Here is a 12,536-nt window from a genome sequence, read left to right as displayed (position 1 = left end):
ATGACGAAATTTCCTGTGGGTGTGTGCTAGCATCAAAATCAGTTAAACACTTTTTTTTTTTTTTGATGATGCTTATCAGTTAAGGTTGGGCCAACCTCGACATGGGCCACTTCCACACGCATACACATGATTTTGCAATTAAAACAATTACTGTGCATGTACATATGTATGTTGTACATACATGCATATAAACCGTTAGGTTGAAAGTGTCTTATTGAGTTTGTTTTTGTGTAAGTGTCTGCAACTTGTTTGCTTTCTTTTGCAGCTGTTTTCACCTGTTGTTCTTGTTGTTGCTATGCTTGTGCCTTTCATTCATAAAAATGTGCAACATGCGGCAACAAAGCGTAGAAATTACATCAGCCAAAGAGAATATGCAATAGAAGGTCAGAGAGAAATGATTATGAGTAGCACAAAGAGAATCAGAGAGAGAGAGAGAGAGAGAGAGAGAGAGGGAGAGAGTGGCAGCATCTAATCCTTGAAGCTTTCTTACCAAAATATAATGGCCTCATTTACTCCACATGGCTTTTTCAATATATAATTTTAAAACGTAGTAAACTAAAAAATTAAAAAATGGTAAATATACTTTTCACAAACTCAGCAATAATACACAAAAATGTCATACTTTCAAATGGTGGGTCGACCTTCAAATACCCAGTACCCCCGCTAGGTATTCCACAAGTCCGGCAACACTAAGGACCTCATTAGGGCTATGTGGGACTCCAATTGGATATCCACCGGCTGCACCTAATCTAATTTATTGTGGGTTCTACCTATTTAGTTTTATTAAATTTACAGATGTTTGTCACAGATATTTAAAGGGCCACTTATATACCCTTATACTCCTTAGGTTATAGGGTATAAAAACAATGCCAAAGGGAAGTTTTGTTTTGTTCGACGTCGAATTGGAGTAGCGTTGTCGATGGGGGAGGTGGGGGATTGGGGAGTTCTCCCTCCATTGCGTGGCAATATAAGATTTGAGTGTGGAAACACAGCAATGAGCACACAGTTACATCGTAGCCGTCCAACGAGGCGGTTGAGTGACGAGCTCGCGCGTTTTGTTAAAAAGAGATAGTGAGATAATTGTGCGTTATTTCGCCTTCGCCTTCTTTGTTTAAGTGCAATTCCGACTGGCGGCAACTGGAAAATGTTGCTGTAAACTCAAATAACTGGATTATAGAAAAGTTGATAAAAATATACCATTTAAAAAGTGCAGACCAAAGTTTATGCGGAAATTGATAAGCTCAATTGGATAAACGACAACTCAAAGTCAAAACAAATGCTGAGGTAAACATCAAAAACATGATGCTCTAAAAAAAAGGGATCGGGGGTGGGGAAAAGGGGATAAACATAGTGTTTTTATGTGTGTCAGTGTGCCAAAAGTTTACAATCACTCTCTTGCCTTATGGGCCTCTCTCTCCCACTCTCTATAGTGAGAGACACTATCTTCAGTGTCAACACGTGCATACATACATACAGACTTACACGTTCACTTACATGCATGTTTGTGTGTGTAATAATGCATTTACTTTGTTTTTGTTTTACATCTGACTCTTGAACGTTATCAGTGTTTGGCGTGCTTCTGCTTCTTCCACTGTTTTTTATTATTTTTTGCTACCGCGCACAATCTCTCACACCTGTTATCGAGGCTTTCCCACTCTCTCTCTCTCTCTCCTACCCTCAAATGCGTAGAGTTTTATGCCTGTATTAATGCTCTCCTCGTTGAGTTCATCAAAACGGTTTTAAAGCGATTTTAGCTATTTTTATTTTTAAATTGTTATGTAGTTATTTTTATATGGAAGTCGATGAAACAATGCACATTTATAGAAATATATATTATTGCAATTCGCGGGGCCCTGAAAATGAGTACATACAGTAGCCATACACTTTAATGAACTGTTCATCTTAATCTCAAAGGAAAGGGCTGAGTTCTAGGAAGGTCAAGCGAGGTTATTGCTCTTTAAAGACTTGTTATTACAAAGCTACTAACATCAGTAGATAACCAATAAAAAATATCATTTGAGACCAGATTTTATTTAAATTAAACTACATGTTTTCTTAAATTCTGGATTTTAGGCGCCACAAGTTTAAAATAATGTCAAAACTGTTAAAAAATGTTATCATAGATGATTTGTGTGTTATTAACAAGTTGAAATAATTTAGTTTTCTTGATTTGTTTTTTATGGATTTGTTAAGCACATCAATTATTTTGACATACTGCGTAATTATATATTTCAAAAATGTTTACAACGTTGTTATTATAATTATTTATTACACGATTTTATGAATTCTTAAGCTAACACTTCTAGTAACATTTCCTTTTCATTACGTGTTTGGAATTTAGTTAGCTTCCCCTTTTATTATCTTATATTTTGCTCAATTCACGGTTCAGATTTCAGGGTTATTGCAAAATGCAAAAATCTGATTGACAAGTGTTATAAATTATTGTAATTATTATTATTAATTCTCAGACGAATAACAAACGAATCTTATCAGCTGTTCCCCCGACTACAGCAAAACGTGTCTGATAGATACTTATACACAATTACACGTAGTTAAACACTAAATATACATATGTACATACATATATATAAATAAATATTTACTTTCATTACACAAAATGCAAATTTTGTTGTTGTTGTTTTGTTGTAGTTTATGGCGACATATTTTTTGTATTTAACCCATTTAATATACAATTATAAATACATTTCAGGGTGAGCCAAATAAATTGTTGCAATTTAAACTAAGCTCCTCTCATTAACAAAAGTCTTAATAATACGTATATATCTGTATTTAACTTCTAGTTTTTGAAACTTGCATTAAATTCAACATATATGAAATACCTTCAATTAATTTGGAAACTCGTTTTTTCAAGTTGCCCAATGTTTGGCACTTTAATTTCATCAAATTTAAATGACTATAAATTGATTAATGCCTCAAAAATAGTGAGAGCTAAATTTATAATAGGAGCGGAGAGAGCAACACGTGTCTAAAGAGCATTTTGGCCTGAATTAAAATAAAAGGAACCAAAATACTAAAATATATATCCCCAAAAACAAAAAAATAAACCATAACAAAATAGAAAAGAAATACAATTTGAAACACAAGTAAAAATGTTGACGACTTATTATTACTCTATGAGAAACTACAAGCAAATATTCACCTTGATCCAACTCTAAGGTAATTTGCAGAGATTTAAGAAATATCCTTTAAAATAGATTTAATTTATTTATCCCATTGATATAGATAACTTCACTCATCAAAAGTAAATAGACTTGCGTCATTAGGGTATAGAAATCTAGGCCAAATGTGCTAATAAACAAATATACATACAAAGTTGCTGTTTACATTTGTGCCTGTCTAAGGCTTTGTCTGGCCGATCAGTTTTTTATCTGGCCCTCAACGTTTATCACCTTTTAGCAACTCGCAGACATAGACACTAAAACCCAGGCACATTGGCAATACGAAAGACCCCCGTACAGGCCTCGTTCAGGTTTCATAATGAACTTGTGTACGTACATATGTGTGGAGGCTCTTATCACTCCAGTTTTAACGCGCGCGACCATAAATCACACACTTAACTTTTGTCGGCCAAAACCAATGGTGTGTGTGTGTGTGTGTGTGTGGTCTATCGCCCAAAATCTTGATTACACTAAAAGAGCCAATTAAATATTGAAAGTCAACATTTCTTTAGTCCTGGCATAATAAAATAAAATATATTTTTAATTGATTTAATTGAGAGGTGCAAATCGAAAGCAAAAGTTTAATTTATTTAATTTCTTCAAGTGGCATTATTAAATAATGAAATGCCGAAAAATATATTATATTATAAAATCGAATTGTTAAGAACTAAAGTACAGTCATCTGATATCATGACGAGGTCATCGAGTAATATATATAGTGGGAGAAATGCGAATAAGTGTTCACTTAAAAAAGATGCTGTCAATCTTCGTTTCGATTAAATTGTAGTAAATTAACTAGCAGGCATTATATGAAATGAAAGTGGACAAAAGAGCCCTCGACCGGATATCTTCAATATTGACGCAACGAAGTTTATATACACTAGCAGATCGTTTACGGCCAAGATAAAATTCCAAAGATAATACAAAATATTCTGAAGACGTGGGTATCAAGGTTTCATTTACTTATTGAAGCCTTATCAAAAGGGCTTACTCTTGATTAATCTGTTAATTTAGCCACTGAAGCCTTATAAATGTCCAGGGTGAATCCCCTTAGTCTTAGTCTTATATAAATACTTCTCATATCAGTAAGAGGCCCTCTGATTATGGCTAGATCGAGGCGACTGTTGATGCTGAAGAATGTATTTATATTTTTTATGGGATCGTAAATGTCTGCATCTGCCTACAGTTGTTTTTCTGCGATTTTAATATACATACATACATATCTGTTGATCAGGCGTCATTGTAAATGCATTCTCTTGTGTGCCCCCTTCACCATGTAAGGGTATGATAAATTAAGCCCAAAATGGCATCAACATCATGTCTGAGGTTCGTGCTCTTGTTTATAATTGAGGAATTTTTGCCCTAACCTATATACATACATGTATAGATACAAATGTATCTATACTTACACATGAACATGATATCAGTGTGCGAGTCGGTTCTAGGTAGGTTGTGCGGGGGGCAGGTGAGGAAAATGAAAGCCAAAAAAAAAATTGTTTTTTGGGGGGCGCAGAATTTGCAAAGCAACGAAATGAAACAGTTGATTAACCTCTCTCTCTCTTTCGCTGTGTTTCTGTCTCCCTCTCTTGACAGCCACTGAACCTCAAGAGACACTCAACCTGCATGCCCTCTCCTCTTTCTCTCTCTCTCTCTCTGTGTGTTTCTCTGTAAACAAAAAGAAAAACCAAAATGAAATGAAATGCCTTTCGTCTCTAGTTCTAGTGGGCTATAACCTTGAACTGTTGGCAAAAAACTTTCACAATGAAAAAAGTTCAGTATCAAGGATTCAGCAATGTGTAGCGAGTAGATACAAAAAAAAGCCAAAAACAACAACAAACATAACGTAAAGCAAGCAAATTTTCATTTTGCTTTTGTTCACATAAAAGCGGACTACATGGCGTATACGTAACTAAAAGAACAAGGCAAAGCAAAGGAAAGCAAAATATCTATGTATACACACGCATACACACACGCACACATACATTGTGTGGATATGCGGATATGCGTAGAATTTATACCTATATATACATTGAGGGTTTTTGAACTTGCTGGTAAATTTCCATCAGCTTCCATGAGCCTGTTTTTCCTCATGCAAACATTTATAGGTCAAAAAAAAAAACATCATTCATACATATTTATGCAAAAGTAATAAAACACACAAAAAATCTATTAATGTATATGTATGAATTTTTAAATAAAAACAAACCAAACAAGCAATTCAAACCTCTGGTATTTAGAATGAGCGTATAAAAGCGAAACGGACGGAACATAAATTTCACACACACACACTCCATCGACGTGGGGTAGGCTGCTTGGGGGTAAGCAATCAAAACAAAGAGTGCAAAATGTTTAAATATATGCATGAACGCGGCGATATTTAAATACACAGCTAAAAATATTCATACATATGTACATACGATATATAAGTATATATATATATATATATATAGTTATTGAGCCAACCATTCGCACACATCCCACAACATCCCGGCATATGTTGGGTTTTTTTTTCTCTCTACATTTTGGCAGCGGCGCAGTTTAGTTGAGTCTAAGCAAACTTGGACCCCACCACCAGCACGCGTATGTTTACATTAAGATAAATCCCAATCCATTGACAAGGCCGTACTTTTAATACTCTATATAGGTAACCAGGTAATAGATAATGAAAGTAAATTTGCAACATCTCGAATTTCACCGCATTATTAAAAAGACTGCGGTTAAGAAACTAAAACCCATCAGTTTCTAGACAAATAAGGCGAGATCAAAGGATAGAGAGAGCAAAAAGTTTTTTATTATAGAGGTCAAATTATGGGTCTTTAAGCTACAAAATTGGCTTCACAACTAGTTTTGTATTCAATTTGGTAAGCTTTATTCACAACAGACTCTTTGGGACTTTGAAGCTTCACATAAAGGTCAAGACACTCTAGTAAGAGTATGTATTAAAAATAAAGACATAGTTTATCTGCTGCAAATTGTACATATATAGAGCTTATGGTTATATATTTGACTTCGATATGCCCTAACAATTGGGTTAATATGTAACTAGTTTTAGACAAACTCTACTGATTCTGATGACAAAATCTAACATTTAACTATGTCAAGGTTCAATCCCAAAAATAAGGGTAGTAAGTCAGTTAATTGTTTGTTTAGTTTCTGATTGTGCGTCAATTAATAATTGATATAAAAAAGACAATACATAAAATTTATGACCTATGCCAAGTATTAATCGTAAATACAGTTCAATCAACTTGTTAGAGAGCTAATCTAATCTATGTAAAGAGTATTACACACACCAAACGAAGCCTTGTTGCTAGGCCCACAACTAGACAAATGGTCTAAAGGGTTCATTTTTTTTGTGATTCGTTTCGAAAACCTATAAAACAAAAAGTATATTAATCGTAGAATCGGTTGTATGTAGCTAAAGTCCGCACAAAGTCAGTGGTCATTCAGTCACGTACTTGACGTATTGTTCAAGTTGTTTTTCCATATGAATTGTACAGATAGAACGTGTATATATAATACTTTTTTGTCTGGCTGCCAAATGAGATTTTGTCAAGAGGGTTTTATATAGGCGTTACATGATTTGGCAGTTTTTTCTTCATATAAAATCAATTCTTTTAATCAAATCTTAATTTAAAGTAATTTATTTATATTTATTAATTGAGTTAATTTATTACCTTAATGTATTTTAAGAGGTACTAGAGTTGATTTCTTTTTTTTAACATTTTTTGCGTAGCGTAAATTTTGAGTCAAGTCATTATATGAGCGTTTATTATTTACCGTTTATTAGCAATATAAATATTTTAAGTTTATTTAATTGTTTGTTAATTTATGGATGAAGGAACCTATTGAAGCAAGTCACTTTTAGCCTTAAGACTAGAAGAAAATGTCAATTTAAATGCGACTTAAAGATATTCTGCAGTAATTTAAAGGACTTTAGATATATAAATCGTCATCTTTATTGTTTTATTATCATCTCTCATTAACCATATGAAAATTAAAATCTAGCATTCTCATTATTTATATAAATAAATAAAAGTTTAGGCTTTGATTATGGAAAATTTGAATAGTTTCAAGAGAAAAACTAAAGATTTTTAAAACTTTTCATTTAAAAATACTTTTCCTTTTCAAAAGCAAAGGATTCTTAAGTCCCAAAATTTGTACTAGATCGATTAGTTTGTAGATTAGGAATTTATATGATTAAAAAAGTTATGTAGTCAATCTAAATATTGAAATTGTTACCCCCCATTTGGGGTTAGGGTATTAAAAAAAAATTGAAGAACTTGCTTTACTTGCCCCCACTATCAAAACAAGAAACACACCGACAGAAAGAGAGAGATAGAGGGAGAGAAAGAAGTGAAGAGTGACCAAGAGAAAGAGAGAGTGTGCTAATGAGCGACAGAGAAAAAAGAACAACAATAACAATTTAAATACACAATATTCATAGCCTCTCTATAGATAAGTCTTGCGTCGCTCTAGACAGAGCGTCATAAATATTTATTATTATTTTTTTTTTATTTTTTCGTATTTTTCGCTGCTCTCTGAAAAATGTTTTCGGTTTTCACTTGATTCGGTTTTAGTTCCCAGCTGCTTGCGGAACTATTTAGTCGCAGACGTTTCGCAAATAACAAAGTAATTAAACAATTTAGCCATTATAATACAACAAAAAAAATAAAATATAATAAAACGAAAATAAGCAAATAAGCGCACACAATTCTTGAACAAGTAAGCATGGGGGAAAGTGGTTTAGTTTAGTTTAGTTTGTTTTATATTTTAAGGGGGGAACAAAATGTTAATATTAATAAACATATAAAAAACACACACTTTGCCCTTTGTTGTCACAGGAACAACAACAACAACACCCGCCACATAGCCCAGCTGATAGGTCGAGCCGAAGCTCGACAAAAAATGTGAGAGAAGAGCCTTAAAACCCAAGCGCCCCCGCCTACCACCTGTATGCCCAGAAGGCCCTCCACCAGCAGCAGTATGTCCACATGAGGATTTAAGGACACGGCTACACATATATTAACACACGGCACATTCAAGACAAAAAGTTCTTACTAGCAATTAACATTTGGAGCTACAAAATTGAATCTTTCGGATATTGTGCAATCAAATTAACTTTGGACAAGGATCATGGCTCATTTTAGTGGACGACAGCCGCAGCAGCAACAGCAGCAGCTGCCTGCAGTGCCAGCTCATTTTAAGGACCTTTTCACCAACGGCAATCTCCGCGGAGAGGATGGGCAGGAGAATCAACCCAACAACAATAATAATAACAATATAAATGCCGAAAATGATCCTGCCTGCTGGGTCTTTGGCTATGGTTCACTTTGCTGGCATCCTGGCTTCACCTACACCAAATGCATAACCGGTTATATACGAGGTTATGTCCGGCGCTTCTGGCAAGGCAATGTAACGCATCGCGGCACCGAAGAGAAGGTAATTAATTAACTAGCAAACTACTTATTTTTATTATTATTCAACTTGGGTGCCAGCATTTCAAATAATCTACCATGAAGTAGTATTTCATTAGGGCCATTATGTACTTAACGTTTTCTTCTCTTTCGCTTTTTTTCGCTGCTGTTGTTGTTTGTTGCTGTCTAACGCCCCGGCAAGTCCGGTCGCTCGCTTCGCATTATCTATTTGTCGTGTGTTATCAGCTGATGTTGAGAGCATTCAGCTAAAATAACAAACAACACAAAATGCCTCTGGGAGAGTTATACAAAATCCATATAATACACATCATGTCTGACGATTAATTCAATTAAGATACAGATTACTTTTTAATTAGCATTAAAACATCACGCCCAAAAAAAAAAAAAAGAAAAATGTTGATAAGTTTTCTAAGCAACATTTCTATTATCAAATCAATTAATTTTGCTTTCCATAAATCGCAGATATATAGAGTGTGTAGGATGGAATATACATATGTACTTATTCTTTATTCAAGTATTATAACAAATGAAAGAAAGAAAATAAGCCAAGGTTCGTCTTGGTCATATCCCATTCACATTGCGCGGCCTTATTGTTTACGTTTTTCCCTTTGTGTGCCATAAATTTAATCGTCACTCGGTTTATAAGTATGAATATACAATAATTTTGCATTTCACTTTGTTTTTTTTTCAATCTACAGCCTGGACGTGTTGCAACGCTGGTGGAGGACAAAGAGGTAAGAATGAAAGAAAAAATAGTATAAGATATAGACAGAGGGGAGATATATGTACATATATAGATAGTGGAGGGAGGGGCAACAAAAAAGTTGTTTTGTCGCCGTTTCAAATTTCTCAACGTAAGCCCCATTCCGTGTAGACAAACAAACACCGAATACACGTGGCATTTGGTGTGATTGATTGTCAACTCGTCCATATCTGATATATTTGGCACATTTCCGCAGACAACCAAACGCAAAGGACTCGGGAGAAAAATCCTTGCGGACTTCGATCCTTCTTCGTCACAACGCAAGGCGAATTTCCGCGGAATATAGGCGAATACATACAAAGAGAAATAATATCCCTCTCCATATATACTTTTTACGCCTTGATACTTTCTATCATGGGCCCGGGGACTTTACCCAGGGTGTATAATTTATAAAGAGTTACCAGGAACTCGTCTTGTTACCCCGAGAGACAAGCATGAAAAACTCAAAACAGCTTGTTAGCCACATTTGATGTAGCTATTTAAACAACCGCATGGCCGAATAAGAACTTGAGAATTATAAGCGATAAGAACAAATTATCGTGGGTGGCAGTTGTTCAAATGATCGTGCGCGCCGAAATATTTGTACTTCTCTTTGAATTATTTTTATAAAAATATAATTAAATCCTTTTTGTTTTTTTTTGTATTTTTAGGGCATTACATGGGGCTGCGCATACAGAATAACAGGAAACACAGCTCTGGAATACCTGAAGCAGCGTGAATGCACTTTGGGTGGCTATGCCACGCTCGATACGAAATTCTTTCCCCGCGTTGCCTCCCACGATACACCGTTCAGTGGCGAGGCTGTCGAAGTGCTGGTCTATGTGGCCACACCCGAGAATATCCACTGGCTGGGCGATGGCACATTGGAGCACATAGCCCAACAGATTGTCGAATGCCGTGGACCGAGCGGACACAATGCCGAATATCTGCTGAGACTGGCCCAATTTATGCACGAAGAAATACCCGGCGTGCGGGACGATCATCTATTCGAGCTGGAACGACTGGTGCTCGAAGAGATTTATCGCAGGGAAATACCTCTTAGCTCTGTAATGGGCAGGAATCCAGAACGTATACGGCGTGACTCTCATGAGGATATACGTCGTCCGCCATCGTTTGAATTCACATCCCGCATACCTGAGACCAAATTGCGTTGCCTGAATATTTGATCATCAAGGATCTCACAGTCAGTGTGGGCGTGGCCAAAAAGTGATATACAAAGGGCGTTTATTGCTACAACAAAATTCCAAAATTCATGAAACTCCCTTCAAGCCACACATTTTTAAGCAAACTAACGCACAGAGTCTAACCACAAAGAAAAAATTGAATGTATTCTCTAAATTGTAAATAACTCTTTCTCTTTAGGCCATAAAAATATCCTCCGATAAGTGATCTGATTTAGTTCAATAAGTCATTTAGATCTAAGTTAGATTCTAGATTTTTTGAGATGAGAAAACTTCCATTAATGGAAAATGAATGAAAAATAAAAACTAAAATCGAAATGAAGTTACATTTTTTCACTTGTTTGTTTAATACAAAAGAAACCGAAGCTGGATTAAAAACTAATTGGTGAGAATTTCAGCAGCACGATTCTCCATTAACTTTTCCATATTGGTGATGGCACCCATCCATGTGTCCAATGTGCTAGCCATGCCAGCGATTTGGTTGCGATTCAATACACGTGGCTGAACCCAGGACATATTGACCACACCGGCTACCTGATCGATTTCGCCGCGTACTAAATCCAGCGCTAGGGCCTTCATTATAAGCAATTCGACTTCCTTGGCGGGCAGTTTGGTTTCATTGGCAATATCTACAAAGGGAATGGCACGCTCCACAGCGGAACGTTTGAATGTCATCTCCATTAGGCAGAGTAGAGAGATTTTCTGACGCAATTTCACTTCTTGGGCAGCCAGATCGGGTATTTTAGACCAAATGCTCTTCATTTCGTTGAATCTGTGAAAACAAAAAAGACATTACTATAAAGCTTGATAGTCAATGAATCGGATTTACTTGTTAATATTGCCGGTATTGAAGGCCTTCAGCAGCTCTATAAGCCATTCATTTTCTGTGCCATTGAGTGACTTCAATATGGGATGTGCCAGCAATTCACCAATGTTATAGACTCCTTCACCGAGCAGGGCGGCTAAGCCCAAGAAGAATGCCTGCTGTGCCCATTCATCTTTCGGGTAGTCGTCCAGAGAGCAACCCAAGAATTGCAGACCGCAACGATAGTAGTCACTGTGTTTGCCCACTCGGCGATAGTATTGCGAGGCCAACATGTAATATTTGCCATGTACTGGGGTCACATTGCCAGCTTCTTCGAGCACATCGCGCAGTTCCTCAATGATCAGCTTGGTTTGGGTCAAATCATTTAGATTGCTGAGGTAGAGATTACCCTGCATAACTTGGAGATACCAGACAGCCTCATCACAGATTTTGACTTTTTCTTTCATTTTCTCCAGGAAATCAATGGCCTCTTTCTTATCGCTAATGTTGTCTACAACCACTTCCAGGATTTGAATTAGGCCATATGGATTAATTCTGCGAATTAAGGAACTCTGTAAATCGTGGAGCATCATTATGATGTCGGTTTTACTCACTTTGTTTCGAAGATGGACAAGAAATTCTGGTAAAGTTCCAGCAGGGTCGTCTCATCTTGTAGTGTTTCATGATGGACAAAGGCTACCAATTTTATGGTCAACTCATTCCACAATCTGCAAAGAATATTAAATTGGTAGCAAGGGTATAATAACTGAAAACAAAAACTATCTGCGTGGTCCTTCTCTTTACTTTTCATTGTACAATTCCTCGATGACGGTCCACTCTGCTGCTACGGCTTTATTTGTGGTTTTCTTCTGTGCTGCCAGGTAGGCGGCAACGGATGTCTGTGTGTTGGACATTATAAATAACTGCTATATTCTTATTTTGAATTTTTTGTGATAATAATAAAATTTCTCAGCTGCAAAAACTGCAAATCACAATAGCCGACTAGTGATGGCAAATCGGTATAACAACGATATATCGATAGATATATCGACAAAAATAAAAAGTGGCGCCCTCTATGATTAGATACATACACAATGGCCGACTAGTGATGACAAATCGGTATAACAACGATATATCGATATATTTATATCGATAAAATAAAGAATGGCG

The 12,536-nt window shown here is 36.0% G+C and overlaps 2 protein-coding genes across 6 annotated transcripts; one reads left to right on the top strand and one right to left on the bottom strand.

Moving 5' to 3' along the window:
* The first annotated feature begins 1,023 nt into the window (after positions 1 to 1,023).
* Positions 1,024 to 10,883, top strand: LOC137584622 (glutathione-specific gamma-glutamylcyclotransferase 1). 5 transcript variants are annotated; one of them, XM_068300109.1, is made up of 4 exons: positions 1,024 to 1,284; positions 8,024 to 8,621; positions 9,316 to 9,351; positions 10,031 to 10,883. In XM_068300109.1, the coding sequence occupies exons 2-4, from the start codon at positions 8,316 to 8,318 to the stop codon at positions 10,544 to 10,546; spliced, it is 858 nt and encodes a 285-aa protein (XP_068156210.1). In that variant the 5' UTR covers positions 1,024 to 1,284; positions 8,024 to 8,315; the 3' UTR covers positions 10,547 to 10,883. The 5 variants fall into 5 exon arrangements, with proteins under 5 accessions (XP_068156210.1, XP_068156212.1, XP_068156209.1 ...); XM_068300111.1 differs by lacking the exon at positions 1,024 to 1,284 and adding an exon at positions 3,396 to 3,508; XM_068300108.1 differs by lacking the exon at positions 1,024 to 1,284 and adding an exon at positions 7,760 to 7,904.
* Rpn9 (regulatory particle non-ATPase 9) lies at positions 10,880 to 12,371 on the bottom strand. The gene is made up of 4 exons (XM_068300106.1): positions 12,171 to 12,371; positions 11,981 to 12,094; positions 11,391 to 11,921; positions 10,880 to 11,333 (listed from the first exon to the last, which is right to left on the bottom strand). Exons 1-4 carry the CDS (start codon positions 12,278 to 12,280, stop codon positions 10,940 to 10,942), a joined length of 1,149 nt encoding a protein of 382 aa, XP_068156207.1. The 5' UTR covers positions 12,281 to 12,371; the 3' UTR covers positions 10,880 to 10,939.
* Positions 12,372 to 12,536: the final 165 nt, after the last annotated feature.

Source organism: Drosophila tropicalis, unplaced genomic scaffold (genome assembly GCF_018151085.1).
Source record: "Drosophila tropicalis isolate 14030-0801.00 unplaced genomic scaffold, ASM1815108v1 contig_878, whole genome shotgun sequence".
Classification (NCBI taxonomy): Eukaryota; Metazoa; Arthropoda; class Insecta; order Diptera; family Drosophilidae; genus Drosophila; species Drosophila tropicalis.
This window is presented reverse-complemented; position numbering and strand designations above follow the sequence as displayed.

Coding starts and splice junctions, on each gene's coding strand:
- Rpn9 (XM_068300106.1), bottom strand. CDS start 12,280: ATGTCCAACACACAGACATCCGTTGCCGCCTACCTGGCAGCACAGAAG. Junction 11,922..11,980: donor TTGTCCATCTTCGAAACAAA/GTGAGTAAAACC, acceptor CTTAATTCGCAG/AATTAATCCATATGGCCTAA. Junction 11,334..11,390: donor AATACCGGCAATATTAACAA/GTAAATCCGATT, acceptor TTGTTTTCACAG/ATTCAACGAAATGAAGAGCA.
- LOC137584622 (XM_068300109.1), top strand. CDS start 8,316: ATGGCTCATTTTAGTGGACGACAGCCGCAGCAGCAACAGCAGCAGCTG. Junction 8,622..9,315: donor ATCGCGGCACCGAAGAGAAG/GTAATTAATTAA, acceptor TTCAATCTACAG/CCTGGACGTGTTGCAACGCT. Junction 9,352..10,030: donor CGCTGGTGGAGGACAAAGAG/GTAAGAATGAAA, acceptor TTGTATTTTTAG/GGCATTACATGGGGCTGCGC.